This window comes from Haliotis cracherodii, unplaced genomic scaffold (assembly GCF_022045235.1).
Source record: "Haliotis cracherodii isolate W230 unplaced genomic scaffold, xgHalCrac1.p SCAF_6, whole genome shotgun sequence".
NCBI lineage: Eukaryota > Metazoa > Mollusca > Gastropoda > Lepetellida > Haliotidae > Haliotis > Haliotis cracherodii.
This window is the reverse complement of record NW_027266319.1, coordinates 40,065,657-40,082,871: the sequence shown is the minus strand read 5'-3', so window position 1 is coordinate 40,082,871 and position 17,215 is coordinate 40,065,657. Positions and strand designations below refer to the sequence as shown.

General features: G+C 41.3%; 2 protein-coding genes across 2 annotated transcripts in view; one reads left to right on the top strand and one right to left on the bottom strand.

Annotated features, from left to right (window-relative positions):
* The first annotated feature begins 140 nt into the window (after window positions 1-140).
* LOC139445583 (gamma-tubulin complex component 6-like) overlaps window positions 141-17,215 on the top strand; it is a 37,881-nt gene continuing 20,806 nt past the window's right edge. The window contains exons 1-12 of the mRNA XM_071226740.1: window positions 141-233; window positions 5,364-5,559; window positions 7,330-7,472; window positions 8,043-8,167; window positions 9,297-9,385; window positions 11,301-11,367; window positions 12,010-12,066; window positions 12,331-12,458; window positions 13,210-13,252; window positions 13,444-13,580; window positions 14,307-14,511; window positions 15,408-15,703. Coding sequence (XP_071082841.1) covers window positions 5,375-5,559; window positions 7,330-7,472; window positions 8,043-8,167; window positions 9,297-9,385; window positions 11,301-11,367; window positions 12,010-12,066; window positions 12,331-12,458; window positions 13,210-13,252; window positions 13,444-13,580; window positions 14,307-14,511; window positions 15,408-15,703 — 1,475 coding nt within the window. The 5' untranslated portion in view covers window positions 141-233; window positions 5,364-5,374. The remainder of the gene's footprint in view (window positions 234-5,363; window positions 5,560-7,329; window positions 7,473-8,042; window positions 8,168-9,296; window positions 9,386-11,300; window positions 11,368-12,009; window positions 12,067-12,330; window positions 12,459-13,209; window positions 13,253-13,443; window positions 13,581-14,306; window positions 14,512-15,407; window positions 15,704-17,215) is intronic.
* LOC139446430 (E3 SUMO-protein ligase ZBED1-like) lies at window positions 779-2,541 on the bottom strand. The gene is made up of 3 exons (XM_071227754.1): window positions 1,648-2,541; window positions 1,125-1,272; window positions 779-1,002 (listed from the first exon to the last, which is right to left on the bottom strand). The coding sequence occupies exons 1-3, from the start codon at window positions 2,539-2,541 to the stop codon at window positions 779-781; spliced, it is 1,266 nt and encodes a 421-aa protein (XP_071083855.1).

The following is a 17,215-nucleotide window of genomic DNA, read 5'->3' as shown; positions in this document are numbered from 1 at the left end:
TTAAAAAAATATAATGTATGTTTAACATCATCTTTAGTTCCCTAATATTAAAAAAATGTAGTTCCAATGAAATATAAGAATGTTTGACGATTTATTAATTTCGAGTTTTTCGTATTTACTCCGAAACTTGTATGGCGGAAAACATGAATGTTTGGAAGTGTGTTGACAGCTCGCTAGAATACATTTAACATGACACGCCTCGCCAAAGTCAAACAGAAACAGGCGTAAGCGGAGTAAGTAAATAACCATGTGGATCATGAGTGTCATGTTGTCGATTGCCGAGAGGAGCTTTTGTGACTCCAATAATAATGATAAACCATGAAATGTTATTTACAGTTAATCAAACTAACAGTAACACAACTTACATTTAAGCCAACAACTTACACAACATGTTAAAACTTAGGACAGTCTGTGATCATAAGTATTCACACAGAGCTGAAGCCTGCATATTTTCTCTCAGTGATGTAGGATTTGCTTCCAGTGTTATTTCCACAGGGTTCACTTTGTCATGTTGTACCCAACTGATAAACATGCGGATGGAAATATGTGACTTGATTTACTTCATTAACATGATTAACAGGATGTAGGGCTGCAACGATACAGGAAGGCCACGATACGATACGTATCTCGATATTCTGGTCACGATACGATACGTATCTCGATACGCAACTTTATGGGAAAAAACATGAACAGAAAACATTACTCAAGCTTTTATTTGGTTCAAACAATGGACTTCAAACACCAGATATGATCAATGTTCAATCACAGCCTGAATGGTTCAGCTTGAGGTTTTTTTGAGAAATACCAAAACGTCAACATTATCAGGGGACAGTGATGCCCTCTGGCCACTGACAATGTCTCCTGCAGTGGAGAATACTCTCTCACTGGGAACAGAGGTGGCTGGGACTTCAAGATAATGTCTGACCAAAAGAGCCAATTTGGGGAATCGACATTCATTGCCCTTCCACCATTCCAGGGGATTTGCAGTTAATGGAATACAGTCTGCGGTTTTATATCGTTGTATCTCATTTTCCACACAAGCTGATAATGGTCTTGCTGCCTGAACATGTGTGATAAACACCTCTCCAAAAATTCCTCCTTGGCAGTTTTGATTTTCTTGTTACATGGTTCGTCTGGTTCATGAGACTCTGGCCCACTCTCAGATTTCCCATCCCTGTCAGTGTCAGACACAGATGGTAATGCTGGTAGTGGTGGGCTTTCAGGTTCAGCATGTAGAGCTTCATCAGGTTCCACTTTCACTCTGACTTCAGTCTGAAACAAGTTTTCAGAATTTAGTTACAGTATACAAAATCTTCTATACTAAATGTCAGTTTTAATTTTTTTTGTTTCTGAAGAAAATAGTCAAAGACAATATCAATGTTGTTTTTCTTCTAAAGAAGTGTTTTGAAGGAAATTGTAATCTAAACATGTATGCTTGTTTCATTTCCTAGGCTAAATATAAGCTCTCAAACATTTAGTTTACTGCACTAATATTGAGATTTTCAGACAAAACATTTAATAAACAAATAAATACCTTCAACTTTGATGCACATGCCACTGCTTTCACTGTCAGTCCAGTAAAAACCTGAGTCGTCCAGTTTCATCATAGTAAGGCAGGGACCTGAACCTGGGATCTAGGGCTGTAGCCTCCTGCAGGAACTGGTTGACATCAGGATCAGTGTATCTGTCCTTTAGGTCCTTTGTAATAGCAGCTTTCACACTTTTGATGAGAACTGAATCAGATTCCACAACAGCCATAGCTTTTAAAATCAGTTCCTTGAGTGGAAGAATCAGTGACACTGTTGGTGTCTTCTCAATGCACATGATAGTTGTGATTGTTTTCAATGGATTCAGGACACGTGTAGCATCCTCCTCACATCCCACATCCTCATCCGACAGTGTGACAAGTGAATCAACATTTTTTCTGACATCTTTGACTGTTAGCGTAGCAAATATTGCGGCTTGTTGCTCCAGATAGCGTTCCAACATGTCATAGCTTGAATTCCATCTTGTGGAAACATCTTGTATGAGTGTGTGACAGGGAAGTTCAAGAAGTAACTGTTTGGTTCTGAGGACAGATGCAGCCTGAGAGCTTCTGTGAAAGAAGGACACGACTCTTCTAACTCTCCCCAAAATCCTGGCCATCTGACTGACTTGCATTGCCCTTTGACTTGCTAAGTTTATAGTGTGTGCAAAACACCTAATGTGTGGGTTGAGACTTGGTGACTGCTTGACAGCACTAACAATGTTGCTTGCATTGTCAGTTGATATAGCAATATTTCCAAACCTGTCAATCTTCCATTCTGTTAAAGCAGATGTCAGAACATTTGCTAGGTTAGTTCCAGTGTGGCTCTCGTGAAGGGGCCGTGTTTGCAACACAGGATTTTCCATTTGCCATTCTTCGCTAACAAAATGTGCAGTTATTGTTACATAGCTCTCGGTCGCACTTGACGTCCATCCATCAGTTGTGATAGCAACAGACGAAGCACTTTCAATTCGTTTCAAAACCTCACGTTTCGTGTTCTCGTACAGTTTAGGCATAACAGTATTTGTAAAATGTGTACGGGAAGGAATCTGATACCTTGGCTCGAGTGTGTTGACAAGACGCCTAAATCCCACATTCTCCACAACGGAATACGGTCGCATATCCAAAGCAATGAAAACACCAATGCTATTTGTGATGGCCCCAGCGCGGGACGATGCAGCCGGTAATTTTGATTTAATTACATCATGGAGATTAGGTTGACTGCCTGGCAAGGGTTTGGTGAAATCAACAACACGTGACTGCGTACCTTGAATAGAAGACGGAACCTTGCTACCGCCAATATCTATGTCCGAGTGATGGCGTGGACATGTTTGTGGTACTACTCGTGTATTTCACACAAGTGAAGCAATGGCGACAGGCTGTTTGTTCCTTATTGACAGTTCGCACTCCATCCCGATATAATACGGGAAATCCAAAATGGTCCCACACAGCTGACTTAAATGAACTGGGGGGCTTTTCCAACTCGCATTTCTCGCTAATAAACTCGGCTGCTGCCATGTTTTCAAGTCGTTTGAAGCACGTGCCGGTCATCGTGACACGCGCTAAAGCCTTCTGGTTGGCTGTTCAATGAATGTCAACCAATGAAACAATAGGATACATTCAGTTATGTAATACGACCTGTTTGATTGGTTAATACATCCAGCGAGCACACGGAGCAGTCAATCGCAAGGTAACGTAAACCCGTAAGAGACAACACAACATGTTCTGCCTACCTTACACGATCAGAGTTTGAAAAAATATTAGAATATTAGTTGTTTATGTTTCATAGTGTAGGGGGAGTTGAGGGTTACATCGTATCAGAATTTATTTAAAATGTAAGTGCGTTTTGGGAGCAATGCGTGACGAGGGAAGCAAGGGAACTCTACTTAAGATTTGCGTTCCGTATCGTGACGTATCGATATATACCCCCTCGTGTATCGTGTATCGTATCGTGGGTCAAGTATCGCCATGCATCGGAATATCGGTGTATCGTTTCACCCTTAACAGGATGTCGATTGTTCAGTTGTTCTGAAGCTTTGTTTGTAAATAGCCGATAACCCCTGAGCATACTGAGGATTTTTCTGCACCAGTGACCACACTGCAGGTGTAGGCTTATCACATGACAGGACTTTTCTCTTGTTTGAAAAACAAACATACTTATTCTGAAAAAGGAACAGTTGGTCCTAATTTCGGTGTTGTTTTACATATTGTTTTGCATAATCATATAGATATACTACAACAACTGCGACAGTGAGGTGCATGACAATACAGCTTTACATATCAAATCAACATTATCGCCAGCTCTTCATAGAGCTTCGATGACAGCACATGGAGGATAAATATGCAAATGAAAATAGTTTTTGATGTTTTAGGATATGTTTTCAATAAAAGTTATGTTTATCAAAATGTGTAAACTCGTCCAAAATGAAACAGATGAAAAACACATGAATGGACTGTGTAAGATTTGACGATGTGACAGAGGAACTTGACTGGCTGTACTCTGGGTAGGAAAGTGATAGCTCCATACAACTGAAGCATATTTTTATTGTAATCTGGGCTTTGATAAACACTGGTTTATATCAGTGCTTTTATTAGATTATGTGCACACGTTCCTGTTATGATTCACAGCAATATGTCATTGTTCTATGTGACATTGGCAGCAGAGTGGCCTATGTTTCCACTTTGATAAATTTATGGGACCAGGGTGCAACCTGGTTTTATCTGGTGCAACCGGGATTTCATGTAAACATGCACCTGGTGCAAGTTGAATCAAGTTCATTAAATCGATCCCTGATTGAGTACTGGAGACCGAGTCTTCTGATTTCTTTTAGTGTTTCATTTAGGGCTGAGCTGATACACCAGCAGTGTGATCCGATCTGTATAACGATACCTTGCTCACAATCCGATATGTTACACAATACTTGCATGTACTTTTATCTGTGCGTAAGCCATCATTTTCATAGACAGGATGGCCAAAGACCTGGCGCACTGCCATTTTATAGTCGGCAGTGCCAAGTGTGGTGCATTGGAGGGAAATATTTATGCTTTCTCTACAATCTCATTAAATTCAGATCTAAGTTCTCGCTGCCACTAAACAAAGATCTGAGGACATCCCATTACGGGTCACGTCAGAATGGCCTTTTGGGAACTTTGACCGACTACTAAAATGACAAACATCAGCCAATTAGAAAGCAGCTTTCTCGAGCTTTACGGTAGTCATTTCAACCTGGCAACTTCAATTTCAGACTACGCTTGAAAAATATGTTGGCACAGTTCTCGATTGAAATTTTAGAAACTGAAAAAGCGAAAATTCCGGAATGTCTAACATATGATTGAGATTGTATGACAGTACTTCACATGTACTGTGCAGCGCCTCCTCCGTTCAAATGTTTGACCCACGGAAGTGAGAAGTAGACGATAATTTTGACAGAATCAGTCATATGGGCCGTAACTGTCGTTTGGAATACCCCATGTTAACGTTTTCGAGGTTGCATGATGAGAAAACACATTCCGACTGTCACTTTCATGATCTGGTAAGCTACGCTTTGATTGGTTGTATCAAAGGTCGTTCTGATGAGACCCGTAATGGGATGTCCTCAGATCTTTGTTTAGCAATAGTGAGAACTAAAATCTGATTTTAATGAGATTGGTTTTCTCTACTAATTTGTGTTTGGTGTAACAGTTATTAAGGCAAACATTTTACGTAAGAATCGATATATATTTAATTTTGCTTAGTGTGTGACTGTGATTGATATAATGAGAAGTAACAAGTCGTGATCCAACAATGCATCTGTGTATCGTCCCTCTACTAGTTTCAGTGTCATTTTTCTCATTCTAGAAGTTGCCAGTATGGAAGGTGGTGTGTTCAGTGACAGTGTTGACGTGCTGCTGACACAGCTGTGCAAACATCACCTCCAGGACACTCAGAAGCGTGCTTACATCGTTCAGCCTCAAACGTCTCGGGATGTGCAGTGTAAACGACTCAAAAGAAAGGCCTACAACACATTATTTGAATTTCTTAAAGGACGAGGAAGGTTTGTATTTGTTGAAATTTGATTTATATCTTTTCTGCCACTAATCAGTCTGTTATCCCTAACCCATCTAAAAACATTTATCATACCGCCATGTCAGAATGATGAGATTTGATTGGTTCACATGATTATGATGATTTTCATAAAATATCCTGCCTTTGGACATAAATTCTTCAGCGGGAGAATAAATCCCTTATACCCAACCATGTTAAAACAGGCTGCACATTGATTTCTCAGCGGGAGAATAAATCCCTTATACCCTGCCTTGATCATGTTGATGCAACAAACCGCACGCTTTTTCTGAGTCAATAAAAGTCACATGGCCTAGCACAAGTTACCTCAGCTCAATTGAACAGCTGTTTTCAATCAATTTTGAATTTGTTTTAATTCTTTTACAATGTCATATACAATGTCAGTAAGATAAATTCGTTGTAGGAGGATCACTCGGGGTACAGGGGCTTGTGGTATAAAACCCAATGTGGGATGCATAAAACCCCATGTACCTGATGTACCCCGAGTGATCCTGCTACAACTTATGATATCTGTGTATGATAAGTATTATAGATAATTTTAACAATCATGTTTAAGTACTGTCCACATTTTACTGTTGTATTATGTATATCTTTGTTTATTGAAGATGAAGTGGAAATGTCTTATCTTAAGGAGTTGGTATACTTCTTTTCTTGTGTATAGTGCGCACCTTTTGAAAAATATTACAGCTGTGTAGTGGGGGATTGGCATAATACATACAGACAATGACTTTCAATTATTTTTACCAATCACTGGATTGTCTAGTCCAGACACCATTATTTACAGACTGCCGAAATTCCTCTGGAATATTGCTGAGTGCAACGTGATACAACAAACAAACAAAATCAGCTTGGAGGAATGATATAATTTATTCATTAAACATGCCAAATCCTTGGTTTAAGGAGGAGGGAGTTCAGTTAACATGTAAATCGGAGAAGGCATTGGATTTATTGCCAAGTGACCACTATTTCATCACCCTTTAGAACATGTAGTGCAGTGATGCTACCCTGTTCAAAGTACCCTTGGCAGGCAAATTGGGAAAAACATTGTAATATTTTTTAGAATTGGATCTTTTTACTGTTCTTATTTATGCAAATTCTGAAGTATTGGTAAATTTGCACACAGTTATCACTTCACTACATGTCATGTTTTCTTGTGTAGAGTGTGCACTTCAGTATAATCATAATATGCACCTACCATTTTTGGGTACAAGTTTGAGGAAAAAATAATTATATTGTTTATTGGGTGCACTCAAAAACTACATTGCATTGTTTCAGGTGAACTAACACGAGATAACAAAATTGGCCAATGAAAATGTGAAATTTGAGATAAAACATCACAAGACATGATGATTTACAAGTTTGGTTGTTTTTCCATTTTACACTCGGTATTGTTTTATGAGTAGTGATTAAGATTACTGCGGGTAATTGTCTGGTAAAATAAACTGGAAATAACAATCAGCTGTACACACATTTTCTCCCAGATCTACCGGTGATGAAATACAAAAATGTCCAATATTATAGCTATAGTGAATTTTTGTGCAGTGATCGGAAGAAATTGTATTTGAAACTATTCTTGAACCAGGATAATCTGATAGTGGTTCTGAATTGGCGCAGTATGCTAACCAGTTCACACCCGATTTTGCCGAATCAAATGTAGACAATATTAAATGAAATGTGAATAAAGTTATTTCAAACACAAGTCCAGATGTGACAATAATGAAAGTTTTCTGTTTTTTTTCAGATATTCTTGCATATCCCCATCTGATCCTGTGAAAAAAGAAATAGATGGCATTTTGATCTATGCTTACCACTTACGATGTAATCGATTTTTCGATGAAGCCAATCGTCTGGAAGCTCTCCTGGACACTTTGTTATCAAAAGATGGTAGGTGTATAATTGTCTAAGCTTAGTGTTTGATTTGGTGAAATTTAACAACCTCCTTCTTACATGATATGTCAGGTATTGCAGTCAACGCATCTGCTTTGAAGCTTCATAATTAGACTGTGCCACTTGGCATCGTTTTCAGTAGGTTTAGTGTTAGTTTGTGGACTATTGTTAGCTGAATTCATTGACAGAAAGACATTTTACAAGTCTTGGGCTAAGGTAGCAGAATGAAATGCACACTGCTTACTTCTGATATAACTATTATTATTATTGACATCAGATTTGGTTGTAATCATGGTAATCCAAACCAGGTGCCTCTCTGCCTCCCTTAGGATACATGCATTGCGTCATGTTTGAGATAGAAGCGGTGATGACATGCCAAGTTCTATAATGAGCACTACCTGCTGTTTTTAACATTGAAAAACCATAAAGCATATATTAGTAGATAAAGAAACATGCTATTTTGTATTTTTGTAAACTCTGTAAAGAGAGGGACATTTTGAGATGCTCTCCTGTTAAGTAAGCAATGTTTTTTCCACTTTGGTTCTGGAGAAGTGTTTTTGATTACAGGTGATAAGAGTGATGTGATGTCAGTGTTGCTGTTGCTGGTGTTGCTGTCAGAAAGGAGGAATCCCACCAGTAGTGAAGTCATTGGACATGCATCACAAAAGCTGCCTCTGGTGACATCTAAAAGGGTAATGACCCGTTGTCATTAGTCAGCTGATTGTGATGGGTCCTTATCAGTCTGACTGTGATATGGAATATGAGGATACTTATGAAACTGGGGTAGGGTGGGGATTGTTGTCCACTATATCAGCCACTGGTTTCCCTGGCTAATACTTTGTTATCTTTAGTCAGCCATGATCATTATGTGTTTGTCCCGATCACATCTCTAAAACTAATAGGTATTCTTTCATGAAACTTTGTACTTTTAAAGACAAGGTTGTCAGCTGGGGCATTTTTCAATTTAGGGATTGTTTGAATTTTGATTTTTTCTGTTTCCAAGGCAAAAGTTTGACTTTGACTCTGTTCACAGTGGTGTACGGACCATGCTCCCGTTCCACAAAGCGATCTTAGCACTACGACTATTGTAAGCCTATGTTAAAGAATAGGAGTTACTATCACCTTAGTGCTCAGATCGCTTTGTGGAACAAGGGCAATATCTCTAAAACTAATAGGTGTTCTTTCATGAAACTTTGCACATATAAAGACCAGGTTGTCAACTGGTGCCTTTTGCTGATTAAGGGATTGTTAGAATTTTAATTTTCCGGTTCCATGGCAGCAATTTGACTTTGACTCTGGTCAGACCCCAAGATTGTCTGTTAAGCTTTTCACCAGTGAAGGTAACCAAAGTAACAGATGGGAAATGTTTAGTGTAAACATTTTTATCTATATTTCTATTAAGCTGCTTCAGCAACTATTGACACACTACTGTTTGTAATGCAACAGATTACAGCATGAGCCATGTATCAATTGTGTGACATCCACTAATTCATATCTTTGCAAAAAGTGACGTGACCTAAAAAACAAAGTTCTGAGTCCCATTTCCATGGTATTGTTTGACAGCTCAATAACTACTCTTGTATACAAACAGACTGCTTAGATGGGAATGCTTTCATCAAGTTCACTGTTGTAGGACTTGCTGTAACAATTAGATGATTTGTTCCTTCGACTTTATGGGGGCCCGGGGGGATTTATCAGTTTCTGATGACTCTTGTTTATTTTTTATATAACAACAAACCTGACTTTTGCACCAGGGTGTGTGGTATTAATTTGCTGTAGAAATCAATCCCTGACTTTTTTCATTTGTTGTGTGTTGTCCAGACCCAGCACATGGTGTTACCTGAAGGACCTCCTGTGTACGGGGACAGCCAGGTTGTCTGTCCCGACTCCTTCTACATGCATTACCCACGGTAAGACAGCTCGCACCCACGCCTCATCATCGTGTCTCACACCCACGCCTCATCATCGTGTCTCGCACCCACGCCTCATCATCGTGTTTTACACCCACGCCTCATCATCGTGTCTCACACCCACGCCTCATCATCGTGTCTCACACCCACGCCTCATCATCGTGTCTCACACCCACGCCTCATCATCGTGTCACACACACGCGTCATCATCGTGTCTCACACACACGCGTCATCATCGTGTCTCACACCCACACCTCATCATTGTGTCTCACACCCACGCCTCATCATCGTGTCTCACACCCACGCCTCATCATCGTGTCTCACACCCACGCCTCATCATCGTGTCTCACACCCACGCCTTATCATTGTGTCTCACACCCACGCCTCATCATCGTGTCTCACACCCACGCCTCATCATCGTGTCTCACACCCACGCCTTATCATTGTGTCTCACACCCACGCCTCATCATAGTGTCTCACACCCACGCCTCATCATCGTGTCTCACACCCACGCCTCATCATCGTGTCTCACACCCACGCCTCATCATTGCGTCTCACACCCACGCCTCATCATTGCGTCTCACACCCACGCCTCATCATCGTGTCTCACACCCACGCCTCATCATTGTGTCTCACACCCACGCCTCATCATCGTGTCTCACACCCACGCCTCATCATTGCGTCTCACACCCACGCCTCATCATTGCGTCTCACACACACGCCTCATCATTGCGTCTCACACCCACGCCTCATCATCGTGTCTCACACCCACGCCTCATCATCGTGTCTCACACCCACGCCTCATCATCGTGTTTTACACCCACACCTCATCATTGCGTCTCACACACACGCCTCATCATTGCGTCTCACACCCACGCCTCATCATCGTGTCTCACACCCACACCTCATCATCGTGTCTCACACCCACACCTCATCATCGTGTCTCACACCCACACCTCATCATCGTGTTTTACACCCACGCCTCATCATCGTGTCTCACACCCACGCCTCATCATGGTGTTTTACACCCACACCTCATCATCGTGTCACACACACGCGTCATCATCGTGTCACACACGCGCGTCATCATCGTGTCTCACACCCACACCTCATCATTGCATCTCACACCCACGTCTCATCATCGTGTCTCACACCCACGCCTCATCATGGTGTTTTACACCCACACCTCATCATCGTGTCACACACACGCGTCATCATCGTGTCTCACACCCACGCCTCATCATCGCATCTCACACCCACGCCTCATCATCGTGTCTCACACCCACGCCTCATCATCGTGTTTTACACCCACACCTCATCATCGTGTCTCACACCCACGCCTCATCATCGTGTCTCACACCCACACCTCATCATCGTGTCTCACACCCACACCTCATCATCGTGTTTTACACCCACGCCTCATCATCGTGTCTCACACCCACGCCTCATCATGGTGTTTTACACCCACACCTCATCATCGTGTCACACACACGCGTCATCATCGTGTCTCACACCCACACCTCATCATCGTGTCTCACACCCACGCCTCATCATCGTGTCTCACACCCATGCCTCATCATCGTGTCTCACACCCCTGCTTCATCATCGTGTCTCACACCCCCGCCTCATCATCGTGTCTGACACCCGGTGAGCACAATGGGGCTGAGTGTGGACATGGAGGTGGTCACCTCTCATCTGTTTCTCACACAATCAACCATGCTTTGTCTTATCCCCATTGCACAAAGTGATCTTAGTGCTACGGTTATCGTATGCCTGTGTTAAAGTATGGGAGCTACGATGACCTTACTGCAAAGATAGCTTTTTGCAATGGGCCCCTGGATTTACAAGAGTTTCCACTTTCACAAACTCACCTCCTTTTTACAGTTTGGGTTTTAACAATTGCAGTATTTTTTAGGGAGCTGTTTGAGGCAGCACACCAGCAGACAGATATCCGGACAAAGATGGACATCAAACGTCCAAATGTGAGTCAGTTTCTTGAGCATGTGCGATATGATTCCAGTTTGTATTGTCATATCAGTCATGGGGAGACTGGTCTAGCAGAGAGAACCATTATTTTCAAAAGTGCAGCAGCATGTAGATATATGCAGGAATATTACTATAATTTTAGGAAACTGGTAAATAATGTAACAAATGTAAGCTTAAGGTTATGTAGTCTCATTAAAATCAGATCTATACTCTGATGCGTGGGTCCTTTAGCCAATCAGATATCAGCTTTCTAAAACAGTTTTATTACTTTGTTACCACCCTGATTCAGAATTTTGAAATCTTAAAAAAACAACTCATATATTAGACAACAATTCTTCAGATCATATGCTGACGGTACTCCTGTTTTAGGGTAGATGCCATGGTGCTTAGAAACAACAGGGTCTATGCGATATCCACAAATGACCAAGATGAATTGAGTGGTCAGTCTCAGTGACTTGGCTGATTGTGTGTCATCATGAACTGATGGCATGGAGCATTGCATGATTTGCCTGGTCCAGATGTAGCTAAAATATTGCTATTCACTCACACATTTCTAAAAACAAAGCAAATGAATATTGTACCTTTCAATCCGATGTCAAAAATGGAGAAAATGTAATAATTTCAACACTCGCTTTCAGCTTTTTGAGCTGACCCCCGGCACAGAGCTGTCTGGAAATGGATGGTTTAATTACAAGGTAAACTGTTGCTGTGTTACAGTGTACTGTGTGGATGTGTAAATGAATTCATGTCTGTAATTTTACCTGCTTTAATAATTTTGCACTTTTGCTTGGGATTACATCATTGTATCCATGGTATCATTTCATGTAAATGACTTGGTGAGGAAATGCTCCACAACCGTTATCAGGGTACCAGGTAGTTCACAGATTCAGAATGTCAACAAATGTATGTTTGAGCTGATTACTGCCTGTCAAGGGATAAAACTCCTCATCCTGTTTCAGCCACTCCTGAATGATGCCCATGAAAAGGAGGCAAGAATGACCATGTTTGGAGGTCTAGTGCAAGGAAGAATTACCTCCCTTGACGTAAAACTTGAGCTGCCAGAATTGCCAGATGAATTTGATATGAAGTAATCTTGTTTTCTTACTTCTTCTTTATGAACGTTTTGTCATTAGAAATATTCATACAACCAAAACCTGTGTCTTATAAAGTAAACATTTTTTTTATTATCAGCTGGGGATACAACAATGTGCATGATTGCTCATATTGTCAACCACTGGCTTGCCTGGCTCACAATAAATTATTAACAGGCCAGAATTATATAGCTGTAATTTTGCTAACCTGTGGCATCAAATAAGAAAGGGTTTCTTACACATTTTGAAAATCAATTTTTATTTTCCTTCCTAACATAGTAATGCTGCAATGAAAATCAAACAAAAGCTTCTGATCATGAATAGCCATTTGTGGTTAAACCATGTTAACATGTTCATGAAGATCTTGCATCCATTTGTGGTTATACCATGTAAACATGTTCATGAAGATCTTGCAACCATTTGTGGTTATACCATGTAAACATGTCCATGAAGATCTTGCAACCATTTGTGGTTATACCATGTAAACATGTTCATGAAGATCTTGCAACCATTTGTGGTTATACCATGTAAACATGTTCATGAAGATCTTGCAACCATTTGTGGTTATACCATGTAAACATGTCCATGAAGATCTTGCAACCATTTGTGGTTATACCATGTAAACATGTTCATGAAGATCTTGCAACCATTTGTGGTTATACCATGTAAACATGTTCATGAAGATCTTGCAACCATTTGTGGTTATACCATGTAAACATGTTCATGAAGATCTTGCAACCATTTCAGATGTCCTGAAATCAGAATTCCAAAGGTCATGTCATCCAGTCAGGTATGTGGAAACAAGTAACAAACTTCTACATTCTGAAGCATCGGAACATTTGGTCATTTATCAGACTCATACCAGAATGTCAAGTGGAGAGGCCTTCTATGGATCTTTCTCCTTCTCCCGAAGCCAGAAAGGATTTAACCACTAAATCTGGAAACAAATTTATTCTGATAAAAAGTATTTGATATTTTCAGTTGTCTCAAGACACAAATGACACCTTCATATCGACATCGATGACAACATTCAATGACTCTGCTATTGAGGAGAACATCTGGGATCTAGCCCTGAAGTGCAAGCGAGGCAGATACTACACTTGGGAGAGGAGAGGAATGTGAGCTACCAAACTTATTCAAACTTACCTGTACCCAAACTCCCTCTACTGGAATTCAGGGACTAGTGGCATGATCATTAAACCCTGGGAACGTCATGTGATGTTGATATGTCAGTCTGGGAAAGTTTTGAAAAATGGAATTAGCCGAAAAGTCATGGAAATGTTATGGAATCATTTTCATACAAAATGTTTTGCCCCCAAACTTGAACTTCCAATTAACTCTGTATTAACAAATGAAAACACACTGTATTGAGTTTAGTGTTACCAGTTGATGGTGTCATACTGTTTTCATCAGTCTTCGTATACATGGCATACCCACAAATAACCTACAGAAATTGAGAAGATCGGCCCTTGTGTTCATCATGGTTTCAGCTGCCCATTCAAATATTCTGACTCCAACAAAATTCCCAGTTACCCAAGAATATTAAATGGTACAGGAGCCATTGGTTTGTAAGTGGTAGTGGTTTTGTTCCGTTCACAGATATCAGTTAAGTCACGTAGATATTCCTGGGTCAGCACCTTATTGTGAAACACAGATGGGTCCTAAAACAATAACAGAAGTAATTTAATTCTCTTTCCAATTTCTTTAGTTGTCTGGTTTTGTAAAACAACTTATGTAGTCACCGTATCACCACACAAGGCTAAACAGGTTCTTTGTGTTTGGCAGAAATAAAGTTTGTGTTCAACATGTTCAACACATGACACATTGTCTTGAACCGATTCCAGTGAAGGATCCATTGAGAGACCCTACTTCTCTGAGGCAGGTCCACTAGCTGTGGACAAGTGGTACTCACAGATGCTGCTGCAGCTCCAGGTTATCGCCCCTGGAGTAGTGCTGCCACCTAGGAGAGAAATCAGCCAATCACAGCTTCTCAAGGATGTCATCTACCTTCTGATTGGTGTAGAGTCACATACCTTTAAATTGGATGAGGTATGTTGTGTATTAGGAGGTACTTTCATGGTATCAATATATTTCTTTTGTCTATATTGCCAATATTTCCATCAGTGCCTTCCTGGGAGTCTACCCAAGTGGTTAGTGTCTTACTGTTGCACAGTCAACTTGATTCCCCTGCACACATGGAGATCATTGTGTCCCTGCTATCTGAACAGAAGCCTGAACCACTTACTTCAATAACTGTCCAGTGCACAGTGGGATGGGTAACTCGAGTACTCTGGTCAGGCTGCTCCTGAGTGGGACCCAGGTACCCACAGGACTACCTGGACTCTGGCTAGTCATGGGATTTATTGTTTAACGACAATAGCAATTAAAACACATGATTACACTACAAGTCGCTAATGTTTGCATTTCTTTGACTGTGCATGCATTCCTTCTGACTTGTATGTAGAGATTAAGCTTCAGTCAGCCTCAGCGAACACATGACCAGCTTGTTTTGTTCATGTATCTAAATAGGTTTTGCCAGGGCTCCAGTAAAGCAATCAGACATTTTGTACCCAACTCTTTGAGACCTTCAGCAGGTACCAGGGTCAGGTTGGGTAATAGCAGATCAGGTACCTTGGTAATACATTTGGACTTTTCCCCTCCCTAGATTCCATGTTTGTGTTGTTTTCCCCTTGGTTCCAGTGCCTAGAATTAAGAAAGGCTGATTGTTGCTCATGCTGTCAACCATCGGTTTGCCTGATCCAAGTTGCTGTGATTTAGCTGAATATTGCTGACTGTGTCATAAAACAACACTCACTCATTGGTAATATCAACAACTGGTTGTCTGGCCCAGACTGTATTATATAAAGACCACAGTGATTTAGCTGGATATTGATGACTGCGTCATAAACAGCACCCACTCACTGATTGCTAATCCTTATTCGCAGGCGACTCAAAGTTTTATGACAACAGAAGGAGTGTACGTCACAGGGATAACTCCCGATGCCCTCAGCAATTGTCTGAGGGATTTTGTTGCTTGTGGTTCCAACTACTACCGCCTCAACCTGTGCTCCAAGGCTCCTGTGGTCGACTCCTTCTATGAAAAGGGGATGGTGTACCAGGCCTACACTGGAGCCGTGCGCAAAGTCCTGCAACACTACCGAGCCGTCATACTCTCCGTCCCACCCAAAACTACACTTCTGCAGCTCAAGTTTACCTGTGAAAGAACATTCCAGCAAATAAGGTACATTCACATGATAGATCTAGTGTACATTGTAGGGATTAATGTTTATCAATATTAAAGAGGTAGATGGTATGAATGGATTTTATGCATTTTTCGTGTGTCCTTTCTAAATCTGTAGTCATCATTGCAATATTTTCCATTGGTCAGACCATTGTTGTTTACTTGAATCTAACATTTTGCTTTCAAAACTTTCTTGGAAGTTTGGAGCATTGATTTCCTGATGAATGTTCTTGGTTTAATGTTAGACTATTGTGTCCCTAAATTATTCCTATCCTGCTACGACAATGTGCAAGTTGCTTCTTATCTTCCATACCCACAACAGAGTGAAAAGTCATGACACGAAGACACCCCAGAATGCAGCCACCCTTTCAGAGCTAACTTCCCTCGATCTTCCTCTTGTCTACATCTCAAGCAGTTCTACCAGGAGTGATGGGGAAGTGCTACTGTGTGGCAAGGACCTTTCACCACCAACCACCCCGGCTGTTTCCAATCCAGTAGGTGGCAGACGACAGAAATTCTGGAAGGATTGGGAGCAACTGTTCAAGGACACGGTAGTCAATACCCTGAGATACCTATATCGACTTGGAATAGGATTCTCCAGCCCTCTCATCCTGCATAACTACCCTGCCCACAGGGCCATCAGATGCTCCGGATAGAAGATTGAGATCTTGTAGGAGAGGCCATAGAAGAAATACTGGCCGACGTGGTTACTTGGGGATTTTATCCCAGAATTGATTGACAATCTCAAGGTTTGAAAGTACGTTCCTAGGTTCTGTATACTCACTTTGGTGCAGCTGTGTCTGTGCATTCAGTCACTACATTAGACGTACAGGATGCCTACCTGCATGATCCAATGCACCCATACTCGCTCAGGTATCCATGGTTTCATGTCCAGGGGCTTGTACTACCCAGCCACATGGCTATTTACCCAAATAGCTACTCCAATATAAGCCTTCCTATATCATTAGGGGATCAGCTTCGATTCTTACATCAACGACTGCAATCTGTGTTACTAAAGCTGGTGATCCTGTCTAAAGTCTCCACTTAAACTTCTTCCATTGACTCTTGGCACAGCTGGGATAGATAATCAACAAGGGAAGTCAGAGGTAAACCCTAGGGCAGTCCCAGCAGTTCATCAGTGTTAAACAGCCTGGAAAACATCTCAGTTCCGGAAGACAGGTGGTTACAGATTTAGATGCTGGTGTGTGAAGCCCTATCTGGAGACATCTCGGTACACCGGTGGCAAGTAATGTTGGGTAGCCTCACGTCAGCCAAGGACTCTACCAGATGGGGTTGACTCCAACATTGAGATCTTTAGGTTTTCTCTAACCTATGATAGATTGAAATCAAACCAATCTTCTGGTACCGTTAGACCGGGATGTGCATGCCCATCTTCAGTGGTGGACCTTCGAGTTGAATGTCTTTGATGGATTCTCTTTGACAGACTTTGTGCCCACTCATCACCTATTTGTGGGTGCCTCTCTTCAGTGCTGGGGAGTGCTGATGGATGAG

What these genes read in the sequence shown, in the direction of transcription:
- LOC139446430 (XM_071227754.1), bottom strand. Translation starts at nt 2,541, where the DNA reads ATGCCTAAACTGTACGAGAACACGAAACGTGAGGTTTTGAAACGAATT. An exon ending in TCAACCAGTTCCTGCAGGAG is followed by an intron (nt 1,273 to 1,647) that starts GCTACAGCCCTA and finishes AACTTGTTTCAG; the next exon opens with ACTGAAGTCAGAGTGAAAGT. An exon ending in TCATGAACCAGACGAACCAT is followed by an intron (nt 1,003 to 1,124) that starts GTAACAAGAAAA and finishes ATAAAACCGCAG; the next exon opens with ACTGTATTCCATTAACTGCA.